Source organism: Pygocentrus nattereri, chromosome 17 (assembly GCF_015220715.1).
Source record: "Pygocentrus nattereri isolate fPygNat1 chromosome 17, fPygNat1.pri, whole genome shotgun sequence".
Taxonomy (NCBI): Eukaryota; Metazoa; Chordata; class Actinopteri; order Characiformes; family Serrasalmidae; genus Pygocentrus; species Pygocentrus nattereri.
Window position 1 is genome coordinate 3,386,194 of NC_051227.1, and position 19,389 is coordinate 3,405,582.

The following is a 19,389-nucleotide window of genomic DNA, read 5'->3' on the forward strand; positions in this document are numbered from 1 at the left end:
CCTGCATCTGTGATGATCTTGTGTCTGAGCGTCTCAGCACAACTCAGCCTTAAACGGGCTTTAACCGAGCCCCCCAGCCTGGCTAACCCGTCCCCCCGCTGTGTTCTCAGTGCTCATTGAAGGCTGCACTGTAATCAGGGTTACTGTAGATCGGAATAAACACTGTAACTTATTGAAGTTTGAGCAGCTTCTGTCGCCTGTGTCTGTTCTCTGTGTACTTCCCTGCAAATGAACACGCTTCGGTTCTGTGTTAACCCTCTAACAGAGCATCTGCACCCATTAATGAAGTGGTACCAGTTGTCCGATCAGTGCCCACCGAGGATGGCTGTGAGAGAGAGGGGCAGAGAGCTCGTTGCTCCCCCTCCCTGCCATCGTAATTGAACACGAGGCGCAGTCTAGCAGCCTCGCTGCGTGACGGGTGGCGGAGCTGGGGACTCGTGCACCGCATTCCGTTGGTCAGACGACTAGTACACAGTGATTTATTCTTTCCTGAACGTCTGAAACTCCCCAAACCTTAAAAATGCCCCACAGGGTTCTCTAGGGCATCGCTCTCTAAAGTAGGGTTCTCTAAAGCAGCATTCTCTAAAGTGGGATTCTCTAAAGCAGGGTTATCTAGAGCAAGGTTCTCTAAAGCATCATTCTCTAAAGCAGCATTCACTATTCACTAAAGCAGGGTTATCTAGGGCATCGCTGTCTAAAGCAGGGCTCTCTAAAGCAGGATTCTCTAGGGCATCGCTCTCTAAAGTAGCGTTCTCTAAAGCAGGGTTATCTAGAGCAAGGTTCTCTAAAGCAGGGTTTTCTAGGGCATCGCTGTCTAAAGCAGGGCTCTCTAAAGCAGGATTCTCTAGGGCATCGCTCTCTAAAGTAGCGTTCTCTAAAGCAGGGTTATCTAGAGCAAGGTTCTCTAAAGCAGGGTTTTCTAGGGCATCGCTGTCTAAAGTAGGGTTCTCTAAAGCAGCGTTCTCTAAAGCAGGACTCTCTAGGGCAGCGTTCTCTAAAGTAGGGTTTTTCTAAAGCAGGGTTCTTTAAAGCTGCATTCTCTAAAGCAGGGCTCTCTAAGGCAGGGTTCTTTAAAGCAGCATTCTCTAAAGCAGGGTTCTCTAGGACAGCGTTCTCTAAAGCAGCATTCTCTAAAGCAGGGTTCTCTAGGACATTGCTCTCTAAAGCAGGGCTCTCTAAAGCAGGGTTCTTTAAAGCAGCATTCTCTAGGGCAGCGTTCTCTAAAGCAGCGTTCTCTAAAGCAATATGCTCTAAAGAGAGGGTTCTTCTAGGGTTCTTTAGAAAATGGTTCTATATACAACCATGAACACTCAAAGAACCCTTTGCATGACTGTGCTTCTCTGCATCGTAAAACGGTTCCTCAGATCGATGGAGAATGTGCAGTAGACGGTTCTATTTAGCATCTTTTTGAGAAGGGTTCTCTGTAGCACCAAAAAGGATTCCACTGTTCTTACAATCCTAATAACCCCCTTTTGGTACTATAAAGAACTTGTTCATGTATATAAAAGGGTGTTCATCCGGTTCTAATGAAATTCTACATTTGTGTTGGTTCTCTAAGTGGAAATTAGTTCTAGAGGGAACAGATTTTAATTTACAACCACTGTTTATAAACTCCCGCGACCCTGACGGAGAAGCGGCTTAGAAAATGGATGGATGGATGTTTATTTACTGAATCCAGCAAAAACAAACGCAAAAGTTCCAGTGCTTTAATTATTTTATTATTTTAGTGCAGAATGAATGTCATATTTAGATGAATTCTTTACGGGAACATGGAAAACGTTCATGTGTGACCAGATAAAGCAGACTGATTTTATTCGGGGGTCCTGTGTTGGCGGGCTGCTGACTCACTGTAGCAGTGCTGAATAAATGGTTTAGCGATTCTTCTTTAAATGATGTTTTCTAGTTTGCGAATGTGGTCTTCACACATTACCCCTCTGGGTTCTGAGTTAATCTCTTCTTTAACTCTCCTCTAAAGGCTCTTCATAGAACATGATCCTTGTATGTTTCATATCAAAATGCTCCGTTATCTTCATCACTACTTTCCAAACCCAGGCCGTTTCACACGAGTGTCCGATGTGGACTGAATGAAGACTGAAGGGTTTCCAGCGTGATGAAAGATACAGAAACATATAAAAACTGAATTTTTCTGTTTTTTTTCCAGCAGGTTTTACTGCACATTTTAAAACTATGCAAACTCTTCTCTAAAATAAGCTAACATGGGTCTTTACTGCACTCAAATTACTGTTTCAGTAGCGACTGTTTCAGTAGATATTGTTTCAGTAGTGACTCAGTACCAATTGTTTCAGGAGTGACTCAGTACCGATTGTTTCAGGAGTGACTGTTTCAGTAGAGATCGTTTCAGTAGTGACTCAGTACCAATTGTTTCAGGAGTGACTCAGTACCGATTGTTTCAGGAGTGACTGTTTCAGTAGAGATCGTTTCAGTAGTGACTCAGTACCAATTGTTTCAGGAGTGACTCAGTACCGATTGTTTCAGGAGTGACTGTATCACTAGCGATTGTCTCACTAACGACTGTTTCAGTAGAGATTTTTCAGTAGTGACTCAGTACCGACTGTTTCAGTAGGGATTGTTTCAGTAGTGACTCAGTGCCGATTATTTCAGTAGCGACTGTTTCAGTAGAGATTGTCTCACTAACGATTGTTTCAGTAGGGATTGTTTCAGTAGTGACTCAGTGCCGATTGTTTCAGTAGTGAAAACATTACATTACATTAAAACACTTACAAGGTCACAAATCGTGTTTCAGTAGTGACAATATTCTCAATATTTCACACTAATTTTCAGACTACAACAGCTTAGCTCCACCTATTCCTGCTGAACTCATGTAGGAACGAATCATGATTTTGATGCATAAAACCTCTCAGACATTATTAATGGAGACCTAGCAAAGGTGTCAGTACTGGCCCGTTAAATCAGACAGTTCTCAGCTCGACTGTCCGGTTTACATTCAGATTAGTGTTGATGAGTTTATACAGGCAGCTTCAGGTCAGTCTGATCTGATGAAAAGGTCAGAGGTCATGGGGGCTGACCTCAGGCGACAGGGTGGAGTGTGTTGGCGGCGGAGTTGACGGTAACCGTGGCGATGCTGATTTGTCGTTTGACCTCGTCCCAGGCTCTGTCGGGGTCAGCAGCATTTTCGATATCAAACAGAGCGTCATAAATACCCGGAAACGACTCACCCGCATATTTATTATGACTGCTCGGAGCAAAGACCACATGCCTGGAAACAGACAGATACATAGAAAGATAGATATAGTGTTTGTTTACCTGTACAAACGTGTTTACCTAGAGGCAGGTGTTTATCTGTATACAGGTGTTTACCTAGAGGTAGGTGTTTACCTGTATGCAGGTGTTTACCTAGAGGTAGGTGTTTACCTGTATACAGGTGTTTACCTAGAGGCAGGTGTTTACCTACAGGTAGGTGTTTACCTAGAGGCAGATGTTCACCTGTATACAGGTGTTTACCTAGAGGCAAGTGCTTACCTGTATACAGGTGTCTACCTAGAGGCAGATGTTCACCTGTATACAGGTGTTTACCTACAGGTAGGTGTTTACCTAGAGGCAGATGTTCACCTGTATACAGGTGTTTACCTAGAGGCAAGTGCTTACCTGTATACAGGTGTCTACCTAGAGGCAGATGTTCACCTGTATACAGGTGTTTACCTACAGGTAGGTGTTTACCTAGAGGCAGATGTTCACCTGTATACAGGTGTTTACCTAGAGGCAAGTGCTTACCTGTATACAGGTGTCTACCTAGAGGCAGATGTTCACCTGTATACAGGTGTTTACCTACAGGTAGGTGTTTACCTAGAGGCAGATGTTCACCTGTATACAGGTGTTTACCTAGAGGCAAGTGCTTACCTGTATACAGGTGTCTACCTAGAGGCAGATGTTCACCTGTATACAGGTGTTTACCTACAGGTAGGTGTTTACCTAGAGGCAGATGTTCACCTGTATACAGGTGTTTACCTAGAGGCAAGTGCTTACCCCTGTATACAGGTGTCTACCTAGAGGCAGGTGTTTACCTGTAGAAAGGTCGGCCTGGCAGCCCCAGTGGGTCGATAAAAGCGCGCTCCAAATACATCAGTTGATCATTCAACATCCGAACAGCCAGAACACTGAGAGAGAGAGAAGAGTAGAGAGAGATACAGAGAGAGAGGAGTAGAGAGAGAGAGACAGAGAGAGACAGAGGAGTAGAGAGAGATACAGAGAGACAGAGAGAGGAGTAGAGAGAGATACAGAGAGAGAGGAGTAGAGAGAGATACAGAGACAGAGAGAGAGGAGTAGAGAGAGATACAGAGAGAGAGTAGAGAGATACAGAGAGAGACAAAGAGAGGAGTAGAGAGAGATACAGAGAGAGACAGAGAGAGGAGTAGAGAGAGAGACAGAGAGAGATACAGAGAGAGACAGAGAGAGGAGTAGAGAGAGATACAGAGAGAGACAAAGAGAGGAGTAGAGAGAGATACAGAGAGAGGAGTAGAGAGAGATACAGAGAGAGAGGAGTAGAGAGAGAGGAGTAGAGAGAGATACAGAGAGACAGAGAGAGGAGTAGAGAGAGATACAGAGAGAGGAGTAGAGAGAGACAAAGAGAGGAGTAGAGAGAGATACAGAGAGAGGAGTAGAGAGAGATACAGAGAGAGAGGAGTAGAGAGAGATACAGAGAGACAGAGAGAGGAGTAGAGAGAGATACAGAGAGAGGAGTAGAGAGAGACAAAGAGAGGAGTAGAGAGAGACAAAGAGAGGAGTAGAGAGAGATACAGAGAGAGACAGAGAGAGAGGAGTAGAGAGAGATACAGAGAGAGACAGAGAGAGAGGAGTAGAGAGAGATACAGAGAGAGACAGAGAGAGAGGAGTAGAGAGAGATAAAGAGAGAGACAGAGAGGAGTAGAGAGAGATACAGAGAGAGGAGTAGAGAGAGATAAAGAGAGAGACAGAGAGGAGTAGAGAGAGATACAGAGAGAGGAGTAGAGAGAGAGTAGAGAGGAGTAGAGCGAGATACAGAGAGAGACAAAGAGAGGAGTAGAGAGAGATACAGAGAGAGACAGACAGAGAGGAGTAGAGAGAGATACAGAGAGAGACAGACAGAGAGGAGTAGAGAGAGATACAGAGAGAGGAGTAGAGAGATACAGAGAGAGACAAAGAGAGGAGTAGAGAGATACAGAGAGAGACAGAGAGGAGTAGAGAGAGATACAGAGAGAGGAGTAGAGAGAGATACAGAGAGAGACAGACAGAGAGGAGTAGAGAGAGATACAGAGAGAGACAAAGAGAGGAGTAGAGAGACACAGAGAGAGAGGAGTAGAGAGATAAAGAGAGAGACAGAGAGAGTAGAGAGAGATATAGAGAGAGACAAAGAGAGGAGTAGAGAGAGATACCCAGAGAGATAGAGAGGCAAGAGAGAGACAGAGAGAGAGAAGAGATAGAGAGGAGAGAGAGAGACACAGAAAGATACAGATAGAGAGAGAGACAGAGAGAGAGAAGAGATAGAGAGGAGAGAGAGAGACACAGAAAGATACAGATAGAGAGAGATACAGAGAGACAGAGAGAGAGGAGAGAGAGATTGGAATGTGATTGATTAGTTTGTGAGATCTGAAAGGTCACTGATTATGTTCTACAGTGGCTGGGTGGATGGAGTCTGTATGGGTGGAGTCTGTGTGGTTGGGGTCTGTGTGGGCAGAGTTATGTGGGCTGGGTCTGTGTGACTTCATACTCTTTTGTGTCCAGTTTGTCCAGCCGTTGGTGAAAATCTGCGGCTGCTTGTGTAAAATTGTCCACAGCTGAAAAAAGGCCTTCTGAAAAGCAGACAGAGAACAAATTACATCATGACTCAACACTGAACCCAAGACTGAACTCGGCGCCAAACTCAACACTGAACTCGGCATCAAGCTCAGCATCAAACTCAGCACTGTACTCAGCACTGTACTGAGCACCGGACTCAGCACCGCACTCAACACTGTACTCAGCACTGTACTCAACCCTGACCTCAGCACTGTACTCAGCACTGTACTCAGCACTGTACTCAACACCGGACTCAGCACAGAACTCGGCGCCAAAGTCAACACTGAGCAAAACACTGAACTCAGCGCCAAACTCAGCATCAAACTCAGCACTGTACTCAGCACCGCACTCAACACTGTATTCAGCACTGTACTCAGCACTGAACTCAGCGCCAAAGTCAACACTGAACTCAACGCCAAAGTCAACACTGGGCAAAACACTGAACCCAACACTGAACTCAGCAACAAACTCAGCATCAAACTCAACACTGTACTCAACACTGTACTCAACACTGTACTCAGCACCGCACTCAGCACCGCACTCAGCACCGCACTCAGCACCGTACTCAGCACTGAACTCAGCGCCAAACTCAACACTGAGCAAAACACTGAACTCAGCATCAAACTCAACACTGTCCTCAACACTGTACTCAACACCGACCTCAGCACTGTACTCAGCACCACACTCAACACTGTACTCAGCACTGTACTCAACACTATACTCAGCACTGTACTCAACACCGGACTCAGCACTGAACTCAACACCAGACTCAACACAGAACTCGGTGCCAAAGTCAACACTGAGCAAAACACTGAACCCAACACTGAACTCAGCGCCAAACTCAGCATCAAACTCAGCACTGTACTCAGCACCGCACTCAGCACTGTACTCTACACCACACTCAGCACCGGACTCAACACTGTATTCAACACCAAACTCAACACTGAACTCAAAACTAACCTCCACACTGAGCTCCACACTAAATTCATCACTGAACCCAACACTGAACTCTACAGCGAACCCAACACTGAACTCCACACTAAATTTATCACTGAACTCAACAGTGAGCTCAACACCGAACCCAACACTGAACTCTACACTAACCTCAACACTGAAACCAACACTGAACTCTACACTAACCTCAACTCTGAACCCAACACTGAACTCTACAGCGAACCCAACACTGAACTCAACTGAACGAATTCAAAACTGAACTCAACGCCAAACCTACCACTGAACTCTACACTGAACTCTACACTACACTCTACACTGAACTCAACAGTGAACTCAAAAGTGAACCCAACACCGAACCCAACACTGAACCCAACACTGAACTCATGGTTCTTTGCATGATGAAGTACAGAGTCCCTTAAAGGACGTGGTGCATTATATTTTTTTAGGTAAAAACCTGGTGAGCGCCAGGTACGGATGTGGTTTATATATTTATTTACTGATAGTATCTGGTGCTCACCTGTAAAACACACCCTTCCTTTCAGAGGCTTCTTGAAATGGTCCAAAATTACTTGGAATAAATCAGTTCTTCATTAACTTCCAATACTAGTTAAGGATGTTATTTCCTTTTACTGTCATCCGTTTGGAGATACAATGTTTTGTCCCGACAGTGACAACATGCTGATATCAGTCTAAAGCCTTATTTGTTCTAAATACTGTTTAACTGAATATGCGTTCATTAACTCTAATAGTTTTTGAATATTAAAATGAGTAATATTTTAGCAGTTCTAATGTATGTGAGTGCTATGAGTTACCGAATGTGACACCGTAACGCTGTATGGCCTCCGGGTGTTCCAAAGCGAGCTGCTGGATGGTGTTGGCGTATTGGGTGAGCGAGCGGGCATATTCCTTACAGTCCAACGGGATGATGAGGGCATCAGCCAGTCTGAACACTAGCCCCGCCCGCACCCGGCCCACCGCCTCCAGCCGCTGAAATGAGGGGTCATAAAAACGCTCCACAAGTTCAAATGTCTCGTACACACTGTGGTACACCGGGTAGCTGCTGTAGCGCTCCGTCTTCTGGAACACGACAACATCACAGTGTTAAAGCAGTAGTTATTCCGTTAGCTAGCACGCTAATGTAGTATACACCCCACCAATTAGCATGGTGCTAACTGCATGCTAAATCACAAACTCTACATAAACACACAGGCAAGAGTCTCTACACAGCCACTCACTCTGTTTTTGGTGTATCTGGCTCTGCCGGATGTGATTCCCAGTCGGATAAAATATGCTTCAAAATCACTTCCTGAGCCCAGTTTACTGATCCTACACCGAAACATACAACAAAACCACCATCACAATGTTAGAGGCAAATCATTAGCTCCGCCCATTCACTATACAACACTTTAGCCCCGCCTATTCATCCTACAACACTTTAGCTCCACCATTTAGCCTACAGCAGTTTGGCCCCACCCATTCAGCCTACAGCAGTTTAGCCCCACCCATTCAGCCTACAGCAGCTCCTAGCTCTGTACTTCTGTTACCGTGGAGCGTCCCGGTTGTTAGTCCAGTTGTCCCGTTTGTGCCAGCTCTCGTACAAACTGATCCTCTCTTCACCTTCCTCTGGACTCATCACCTATAAACATGTTATTACCTGCTATTAGCTATTTATACCACATCTGTAACTGATTAAAGCATTAACTCCCAGAAATTATTGTTATTACTCAGTTATTCAGGTACTAAGACTGGTGTACTGTTACTTACACTGATTTTATCCTTTAATACACTCGCACACCTTAGTCTCACACATGGATATACACACTGTACGTTTCTGAATAGTGACCTTTGACCTTACCAGTTTAGTGATGTCATACACGAGCGTGTGGAGCGAGGGAGTGCAGTCCACCCTCAGGGTGTACATCCCTGCACACAGAGACAGCCAGAAAACGTAGAGAACATTACAGACCTACTGAGTTCTTCATGAACGCCTGATATAACAGTGATCTGATTTCTGTCTGATCAGGTTAAAGTTTACACATTTTACAGTGTAAACTGGGTCGTCCTAATATTGGGCCACACCCACATTTGCCCTACCCACACAGCTTAACTGAACTGTGTGTGGACAGCCGGTGTTGGAGAAACGTAGCGAGAAGGCTAACCACTTAGTAAAAACGAAACACCAAACGAAAGATAAGTGGTTGCTATGGGGTTGCTATGGTATCCCAGGTGGTTGCTAATGTGTTGCTAGGTGGTTGCTATGTTATCTCAGGTGGATGCTAAGGTCTTGCTAAATGGTTGCTATGGTATCCCAGGTGGTTGTTAAAGTGTTGCTTGGTAGTGATTATGGTATCCCAAGAGGCTGCTAAGATGTCACTAGGCAATAACTATGGTTTCCCAGGTGGCTGTTAAAGTGTGGCTGGACAGTTGCTATGGTGTCCCAGGTAGTTTGCCATGGTATTGCTATGTGGTTGCTGTGGTATGCATAGTATCTCAGGTGGTCACTAAGGTAGCCTATTGCTATGGTGTCCCAGGTAGTTGAAAAGGTATTGCTGAGTGATTGCTGTGATATCGTAGGTGATCATTAAGCTGTTGCTAGGTGTTTGCTAAGGTATGTTTGTATATGTTTTGTGTAGATTGTGTGTGTGTGTGTGTGTGTGTGTGTGTGTGTGTGGTGTGTAGAGTGTACATGTGTGTTTTGGTATGTGTGTGATATGTAGAGTGTTTGTGGTGTGTGTGATGTGTGTGTGTGTGTGGTTTGTAGAGAGTGTGTGTGTGGTGTGTGTAAGGTGTGTGTGTTTGTGTGTGTGTGTGTGTGTGTAGAGTATGTGTGTAGAGAGAGTATATATGTGTGTGTGTGTGTGTGTTCATGATGTCAGAACATGATGTTTAATCCCGTGTCTGCAGTGTTTCTGACTCTGTAATAAGGTTAGACACATTAGGCTCATTGAGTGAACATACGATGTGAAAAAGTTTTAACCCCCTGAGCTCTTGTCTAAGGAAAGAATTTAGTCTTTGAATGATCGTTTAGTAAAGCACCAGCAGCCTAATCGAGTACAGATCCTATGATCCTGCAAAGTTTCGATGTTAGAGTTGGGGCGAGACGAGTTTATTAAGAAGATTAGGAAGAACAGTGAGGTTCTTCACATAAAAGGTTCTCCATATAAAGGATCCAGTGTTAAAGTGAAGGAGAGCCTTCTTTAAGACTTCAGACTTCGCTGGATGTTTAGTAAAAAACTCAGTTTAAGTATCATAAACATTGTTAATATTTACACTGGGATCTCTGGGAAATGTGTGTGTGTGTGTGTGTCTCACCCTCGATGGCTGAGTCAGCATTGATGTAAGCAACAGCTCTCTCCTGTAGCATTATAGCATTCTCCTACACACACACACACATACATATTCACACTTGAATATAAACGTATATACTCAGAACAACACAGATGCATACAGAGGTTCTCTCTCTCTCTCTCTCTCTCTCTCTCTCTCTCTCACCTCTGCCCATTCTGTGGATCCCTGCAGTCCAAACTCCTCAGCATCCCAGCTAGCGAAGATCAGAGAGCGTCTCGGACGCCAGCCTGGAAGGAGAAATGCACCCCTTCATTCAAATTACATTAAATAATACTTCAGTACTGTAAGAGAAGCATATGAGCAGCATATTTAAAGTGGTGTATGTAGAGCTGTATATGTAGAGATTTATGTAGAACAATACACAGCGAGGTACATGTAGGGATGTATATGTACTATGGTATGCGTAGAGTGATTTATAAGCAGCGGATGTGCAGCAGTACAGAGAGGGTATAAGCAGTTTATGCAGAGCAGTAAATGTAGAGCGGAATATGTAGAGCAGTATATGTAGAGTGTATATGTAACATGGTCTATACAGTTGCAAGAAAAAGTTTTTATTGAACACAACATGTGAACATTCACAGTGCAGGGTGGAAAAAGTATATGAACCCTTAGGCTTATGACTTCTCCAAGAGCTAACTGGAGCCAGATATCAGCCAATCTGGAGTCCAATCAATGTGATGAGATTGGATGTGTAGGTTAAAGCTGCCCTGCCCTATAAAAACACACACACCAGATTTGAGTTTGCTGTTCTCAAGAAGCATTGCCTGATGTGAACTGTGCCTCACACAAAAGAGCTCTCAGAAGACCTACGTTCAAGAATTGTTGACTTGGAAAGCTGGAAAGCGTTACAAAAGTATTCCTAAAAGCCTTGATGTTCATGTGTCCATGGTAAGATGAACTGTCTACAAATGGAGAAAGTTCAGCACTGCTGCTACTCTCCCTAGGCGTGGTCGTCCAGTAAAGATGACTGCAAGAGCACAGCGCAGAATGCTCAATGAGGTGAAGAAGAATCCTAGAGTGTCAACTAAAGACTTACAGAAATCTCTGGCACATGCGAACATTTTTGTTGACAAATCTACAATAAGTAAAACATTAAACAAGAACGGAGTAAATGGGAGGACACCACGGAGGAAGCCACTGCTGCACGTCTGAAGTTTGCAAAAGAGCACCTGGATGTTCCACAGCACTACTGGCAAAATATTCTGTGGACAGATGAAACTAAAACCAAGTTGTTTGGAAGGAACACACAATGCTATGTGTGGAGAAAAAAAGGCACAGCACACCAACATCAAAACCTCATCCCAACTGTGAAATTTGGTAGAGGGGGCATCATGGTTTTGGGCTGCTTGGCTGCCTCAGGGCCTGGACAGATTACGGTCATCAACGGAAAAATGAATTCCCAAGTTTATCAAGACATTTTGCAGGAAAACCTAAGATCATCTGTCCGCCAACTGAAGCTCAACGGGTGATGCAACAGGACAATGACCCAACCTGACCTTAACCTGACTGATATGCTGTGGCATGACCTCAAGAGAGCGATTCACACCAGACATCCTAAGAATACTGCTGACCTGAAACAGTTTTGTAAAGGGGAATGGTACAAAATTCCTCCTGACCATTGTGCAGGTCTCATCTGCAACTACAGGAAACGTTTGGTTGAGGTTATTGCTGCCAAAGGAGGCTCAACCCGTGATTAAATCCAAATATTCACATACTCTTTCCACCTTGCACTGTGAATGTTCACATGTTGTGTTCAATAAAATCAAGAAAACATATCATTTTTTGTGCGGTATTAGTTTAAGCAGACTGTGTTTGTCTACTGTTGTGACTTAGATGAAGATCAGAACACATTTAATGACCAATTCAAGTAATCCCAAAGGGTTCACATACTTTTTCTTGCAACTGTACTGTACAAACAGAGTGGTATGGATATGTATGTAAACAGTATATATATAAAGTGGTGTATGTAGACAGGTATAAAGGCAGTATACTGTATGTCAAGCCGTCTGCGATCCGCCTTGAGGCGTCACCTAAGATTAACCTTATTGAGACTGTGTCTTTGCCCCGAATTAAAACTAAATTTAATCACAGAAAAACTCAATCAGTCCGCTTAAATAACCTTATCAACATATATCCATGTTCTGATGATGGCACTAACACCTTAGATCTAAAACTTGGACTACTTAATATAAGATCATTAAACTCTAAAGCAGTCGTCGTAAATGAAATTATAAGCGATCATAAATTTGACTTTTTTTGTCTTACTGAAACGTGGGTTAGACCAGATGAATATTTAGCTTTAAATGAAGCCACGCCTGTAGGCTATAATTATGCACATAGGCCAAGACTAACAGGCAAGGGAGGTGGAGTCTGTGTAATATACCAAAATACTCTCGATATTAGTCAGAAACAATGCGACACTTTTACTTCCTTTGAGGTCCTCTCTATTCACGTCACAAATCCGGTCACAAAAAAGAAGGCGTTCTCATTATTTAACATTTACAGACCACCAGGGCCATACTCTGAATTTATAAAAGAATTTAGTGACTTCGCTGCAAACCTGGCTGTGTGTAATGATAAAGTAATAATTGTAGGAGATTTTAATATTCACTTTGAGAAGGTAGACGACCTTGAGGTAGGCATTTACCTCAATCCTAGACTCTGTTGGTTTTTCCCAAAATGTAACAGGGCCGACACACTACTGTAGTCATACGTTAGATTTAGTTTTGACACTAGGTCTTAACATAGACAAGCTTAATATCCTACCACAAACCACAGCAATCTCTGACCATTACTTAATTTCATATGAGCTACGATTTAGCCATAACATATATACGTCCCCTCGTTATTCAACAAAGCGCACAATAAAATCTTCTACCGCCATACAATTTATAGAAAATCTCCCAGCGCTATCAACCCCAGTCTCCACTCCATCAGATCCAATTGAACTAGATTTACTAACCAATTATTTAGAAAATACCTTACGATCCACCTTAGAAAATGTGGCCCCACTTAAAATAAAAAGAATAAGGCAGAAAAAGTTGGTACCCGTGGTACAACGATAAAACCCGGACCTTAAAACAAACAGCTTGGAAATTAGAGCGGAAATGGCGTCATACCAAACTAGAAGTGTTCCACACTGCCTGGAAGGACAGCCTTATAGAGTATAGAAATGCTCTCACAGAAGCTTGCTCAGCATATCTGGCCTCGCTGATCAAGAATAATAAATATAATCCTAGAGAATCCTAAGAGTTCTGTTTAATGTGATTTCCCAAATCACACAAAATCAGGCAGGTAATGAACCAGAAATCCCAGCAACTCTCACCAGTGAAGTTTTTATGGACTTCTTTAATAATAAAATTGATAATATTAGACAACAAATTCAACCCACAGTATCAAATTCAAATCCAGCTTGGCTGCCATCTGACTTGGCTGATATAGAACAAAACACAGCTGTAGAAAAGAGTCTGGAAACCTTTTACCCCCTCCCACAGCTAGAGCTAGAGAAGATTATCTCTTCTGCAAATTGCACAACCTGCATACTCGATGCAATTCCATCAAAATTACTCAAAGAAGTACTGCCAGTTATTATAAACCCTATCTCAACTATTGTAAACTCATCCCTTAGTCTGGGCCATGTACCCAAAGCTTTTAAACTAGCAGTTATCAAACCTCTGATCAAGAAACCAAATCTTGATGTCACCGTTTTGTCTAATTACAGGCCTGTTTCTAACTTACCGTTTATATCTAAGATCTTAGAAAAAGCTGTGGCCCAACAACTTAGTTCATATCTACACAAGAACCATATATATGAAAAATTTCAGTCTGGATTCAGGCCACACCATAGCACTGAGACAGCTCTAGTTAAGATAACAAATGATCTTCTTCTTGCCTCTGATCAAGGCTACATATCTCTCTTAGTGCTACTTGACCTTAGCGCGGCTTTTGATACAATAGACCACAATATTCTCCTAGAAAGGCTAGAAAACATGGTTGGAGTCACAGGGACAGCCCTATCATGGTTCAGATCTTACCTATCAGAACGTTATCAGTTTGTTAGGGTAAACAATTTATCTTCCAATTATTCAAAAGTGAGATTTGGAATTCCGCAGGGGTCTATATTAGGACCATTACTATTTACACTATACATGTTACCGTTAGGCACAGTTATAAGTAATCATGGCGTAAACTTTCATTGTTATGCAGACGATACTCAACTGTACATATCAGCCAAGCCTGATGACCAACACAGGTTAAAGAAATGGAGGACTGTGTAAAAGACGTGAAAGGCTGGATGTCACGCAACTTCCTCCTATTAAACAGTAACAAAACAGAGGTTCTCCTTCTGGGTCCAAAATTAGCAAGAAGTAAATCACCAGATTTAATCCTAAATCTCATCGACTTTCCAGCCGCACCTGGATTAGCAGCAAAAAATCTTGGCGTTATAATAGATTCAGATTTATCATTCGATCAACACATAGGCAGCATCACTAGGACAGCTTTTCTACATCTTCGCAACATTGCCAAGATCAGAAATGCCCTATCCCTGCGTGATGCAGAAACACTTTGCCTTTATTACTTCTAGGCTAGACTACTGTAATGCGCTACTGTCAGGATGTATGAGCAGGAATTTAAACAAACTCCAACTAGTCCAAAACGCCGCAGCTAGGGTCCTCACTAAAACTAGAAAATTTGAGCATATTCATCATTAGCATCACTTCATTGGCTACCTATTAAATTCCGTATTGATTATAAAATCCTTTTATTGACTTATAAAGCCCTACATGGTCTTGCTCCTGAATACCTGCAAGACCTTATTTCTCATTATGAGCCATCACGACCACTCAGATCCCAGAGCGCTGGCTTATTAATAGTCCCCAGAATTCAGAAGGTTTCAGCTGGGGGAAGAGCTTTTTCTTATAAAGCCCCCAATCTCTGGAATGATCTTCCAGAAACTGTTCGGGACTCAGACACAGTCTCAATCTTTAAGACTGGGCTGAAAACACACTTGTTCAGTTTAGCTTTTGGTAGGTAATGTTCCCCCTTAGATAAAGGCAGCAGATCCAGGAGTCCATGGACACAGGGAATTATAGTAAACTGAGACGCTGGTAATGTCGTCCCGCTGCTCGCACGCGGTCACTCGAGTTTGTGGACGGTGGAGCAGAGGGATGCCGAACTGTTTCAGAGTGCTGCCGTGTCTGTGTGTCCTTCTGGTTCTCTCCTTTTAGTTAAGCTGTCATAGTCAAATCTGCCGGAGTCGTTAGCCACACTCTGTAAATGTTTACATTCCCTGTTCATGTACAAACGGATAGAACAAAACTAATTCCATTTACCTGCTTTTTTTTTCAGAGTATACAACCGCCCACATGTCCGGCTGGACACTGAAGGACAACTGACTGCCGAGCCCTCCTGCTACCCACTTTAGACCAGCTGCCCACGCCCCAGCTACCACCAACTACCTTGGATGAGCTGCCCACCCTACCCTGATGTTCTCATAGACTCCTAGATATTCCTAATATCAATATTACTGCTGTTAATATTAGTAGTATAATCACTTGTAGGTAGTTTGACCAGAGGAGGATGGGTCCCCCCTGGTGAGCCTGGTTCCTCCCAAGGTTTCTTCCTCAGTTCTGAGGGAGTTTTTCCTTGCCACTGTTGCCCCACATTCTTACAGTACTGTTGAAACTTTGTCTTTTCTGAAATTCTGTAAAGCTGCTTTGTGACAACATCCTTTGTAAAAAGCGCTATACAAATAAATTTTGATTTGATTTGATTTGAGGTATATGTAGAGTGGTATTTAAAGGGCCGTGTAGAGTGGGATATAAGCAGTATATGAAGAGCTTTATATGTAGTGCATCATATGTACAGCGGTATATGTAAAGCATTATATGTAGAGCAGTTTATAAGCAGTATATATAGAGCGGCATATGTACGTGTGTGTGTGTGTGTGTGTGTATACCTCTCTGTCTTAGTGCTCCTGCAGCTCTGACTGTCTCATGAACTACAGCTGCTCCAGATACCGGATCAATTGCTCCAAACACCCACGCATCACGGTGACCACCCAGAATCACACACCTGTCTGAACACACACACACACACACACACAGACACACACACTGTGAGGAAAGTATGTTTAGCTCCCGCTCTGTGTTCAGAGGAATGGGTGGTGTACAGACAGGGCTTCTTCCTGATGAGTTCTGAGTTTGGTTGTAACTGTTTTTCGGTACACTGTACACTGTAAAAACTGCCAGAGCTGCAGGACAGTCCTCAGTACTCATTCTGCTGGACCTCTCAGCCGCTTTTGACACAGTCAATCATGAATTTCTCCTGTCTACTCTATCAAACATGGGTATCTCAGACAATGCGCTACTATGGTTCAGATCGTACTTCACTGGGCGCTCATTCAAGGTATCGTGGCATGGAGAGCTCTCCTCAGCCCACTCGCTATCCACTGGGGTTCGCCAGGGATCGGTACTGGGACCCCTTCTCTTTTCTATTTACACCACCTCTCTTAGCCGGGTTATCCGCTCACATGGCTTCTCGTACCATTGCTATGCTGACGACACCCAGCTCTATCTGTCATTCCCGCCTGATGACCCGTCGATCTCTGTGCGGATATCGCAGTGCCTCTCGGACATATCCGCATGGATGAAGGAACACCACCTTCAACTAAACCTGTCCAAGTCTGAACTTCTGGTTATACCAGCTAAACAATCCATTCAACACAACTTCACCATAACCATCGACTCACTCTCCCCGACAAAGGTTGCTAGGAACCTGGGGGTTATGGTAGATGACCAACTCTCCTTTACGCACCATGTTGCCTCGGTGGCTCGGTCCTGCCGCTTTGCGCTGTACAACATCAGACAGATACGGCCATTTCTAACACAACAAGCCACCCAACTCTTGGTACAAGCAGTGGTCATCTCACGCCTCGACTACTGCAATGCCATACTGACGGGCCTCCCGGCCTGTGTTGTAAAACCACTGAAGATGGTTCAGAATGCTGCAGCGCGTCTGGTCTTTAACCAACCAAAACGGGCGCATGTCACCCCACTGCTCATTGAGCTCCACTGGTTACCGGTTGCTGCTCGTATCAAATTTAAAACTCTTACAATTGCCTACAAGGTGTTAACAGAGCAGGCTCCTTCCTACCTGCACTCGCTCCTAAAGGCTTACAGCACCGCCCGGCCGCTGCGATCCTCCAATGAACGTTGCTTAGCTTTGCCAAACATTCACACAAAGCAATCGAGACTGTTCTCATACTTGATTCCCCAATGGTGGAACAAGCTACCTTCCGCTGTCAGAGCAGGGGCGTCCCTCGCTATTTTTAAGAAACTCCTGAAGACAGAGCTCTTCAGGGAGCACTTGCTCTAATCGCCTCTTGCAAATCTAGCCACTACCAACCTCATCTCCTTCTTGCCCTCCTTCCCTTCTCTACCCCGCTATTACCCCTTGGCCTCCTTTAAGGCCTGACTATGTTTGTTCTATGTACCATATTATTTGTAAGTGGCTTTGGATAAAAGCGCCTGCTAAATGTAATGTAATGTAATGTAATGTAATAGGACTGTACACCTGTACACTGTAATAGGACTGTACACTGTAATAGAACTGTACACCTGTACACTGTAATAGGACTGTACACCTGTACAATGTAATAAGACTGTACACCTGTACACTGTAATAGGACTGTACACTGTACACTAGGACTGTACACCTGTACCATGTAATAGGACTGTAAACTGTAATAGGACTGTACACCTGTACACTCTAATAGGACTGTACACTGTAATAGGACTGTACACCTGTACACTGTAATAGGGCTGTACACCTGTACACTGTAATAGGACTGTACACTGTAACAGAACTATACACTCTACATTCTAATAGGACTGTACACCTGTACAATGTAATAGGACTGTACACTGTACACTCTAATAGGACTGTACACCTGTACACTCTAATAGGACTGTACACTGTACACTCCAATAGGACTGTACACTGTACACTGTAATAGGACTGTACACCTCTACACTCTAATAGGACTGTACACTGTAATAGGACACACATCAGACAAATGACTTCAGAAATTCAATGAAACTGAAATGAGCTTCTTATTCAAATCTCCTGCTCCACCTTAAATGACGCAGCAGTTCCATGCAGGCCTGTACAGGTGGCAGAACATAACTGCCGCTCCATTTAAGGTGGAACGGAGGATTAGAACAGAACGCTGGAGAATACAAAGCCAAATTCAGTTCTGTAGCCATTTAGATGTGAAACAGCAATTTGCAGCATTTTTGTGTTTGAAAGTATTATTAACATGTTTATCCATACCTTGTTCAGTTCTGTTTTGGCTATTTTGCATCATAAACATATTTCACATTTACTTTTAAACTGGTTCTTTAAATGGTTCCCATTAAACAGCTTTATTTATGAATTTATAATGGTTTTATTTCATAATACATACTGCATGATTTATGGTGAAACTTTCAGTAAGTGTAATAATACAGTGATGTAATTTTTGGATGTACACTGTTAATAAGATGTTTATAGTGTCTGATCAGCTCAGAATAACAATGTTTTAGTGTGAAATTATAAAAACCTACTGTTTATAAAGTTTACAGAGAAATTGTACACACCAATATTGTAGATTGATTGTTATTGTCCTGGTAGCTGTGTAGGTGAGCAGGTGACAGTAGTGGGCGAAGTACACAAATCATGTACCTGAGTGGCATGCTTCTAAGTTCTCCTCCCTTGCCTAGCACGCTCTCATGAGTCCAATCCCGATCATGTCACCTTCTCCTCCAATCACACGCAACTGCCTCGCTCTCAGTCGCCTGAATTCTAATGTGATTCCTGTGTCTGTTTGGTCTCAGAGCTTAAACAGTCGTTGGTTTGTTCTCCTCATTGCGAGGTACTGACCATTGAATACTGAGCGTTGTTCTGATTGTCTCGACTTGTGTTTTGAACCCTTCGCCTTTTGGTTTTGCCCTTTTTGCTCTGGTCGCCTATAAGTTTCATCTTCTCCGGTTTTTGATTCTTGCCTGGTTTTTGGATTCTGATTTTGCCCTGAGACTCTCTTTCCGTCTGACACATTACATTTACAGCATTTGGCTGACGCTCTTATCCAGAGCGACTTACAATTTGATCATTTTACACAGGTAAAATGTGGTGTTAGGAGTCTTGCCCAAGGACTCTTATTGGTATAGTGTAGGGTGCTTGTCCAGGTGGGGAGGCAAAGGTGTTACCCACTACAGTATACCAACCTCTCTCATTAAACAGACCTTTGTTTTT

The 19,389-nt window shown here is 43.4% G+C and overlaps 1 protein-coding gene across 2 annotated transcripts in view; it reads right to left on the reverse strand.

Moving 5' to 3' along the window:
* Nucleotides 1–1,696: 1,696 nt before the first annotated feature.
* The window catches only part of naalad2 (N-acetylated alpha-linked acidic dipeptidase 2), a 29,754-nt gene continuing 12,061 nt past the window's right edge, over nucleotides 1,697–19,389 (reverse strand). For both annotated transcript variants that reach the window (XM_037546421.1, XM_037546422.1), the window contains 10 exons: nucleotides 16,055–16,174; nucleotides 10,240–10,322; nucleotides 10,060–10,123; nucleotides 8,603–8,670; nucleotides 8,292–8,383; nucleotides 7,983–8,073; nucleotides 7,560–7,824; nucleotides 5,726–5,807; nucleotides 4,044–4,136; nucleotides 1,697–3,238 (listed from right to left, as the gene is read on the reverse strand). In XM_037546421.1, coding sequence (XP_037402318.1) covers nucleotides 3,049–3,238; nucleotides 4,044–4,136; nucleotides 5,726–5,807; nucleotides 7,560–7,824; nucleotides 7,983–8,073; nucleotides 8,292–8,383; nucleotides 8,603–8,670; nucleotides 10,060–10,123; nucleotides 10,240–10,322; nucleotides 16,055–16,174 — 1,148 coding nt within the window. In that variant the 3' untranslated portion in view covers nucleotides 1,697–3,048. The remainder of the gene's footprint in view (nucleotides 3,239–4,043; nucleotides 4,137–5,725; nucleotides 5,808–7,559; nucleotides 7,825–7,982; nucleotides 8,074–8,291; nucleotides 8,384–8,602; nucleotides 8,671–10,059; nucleotides 10,124–10,239; nucleotides 10,323–16,054; nucleotides 16,175–19,389) is intronic.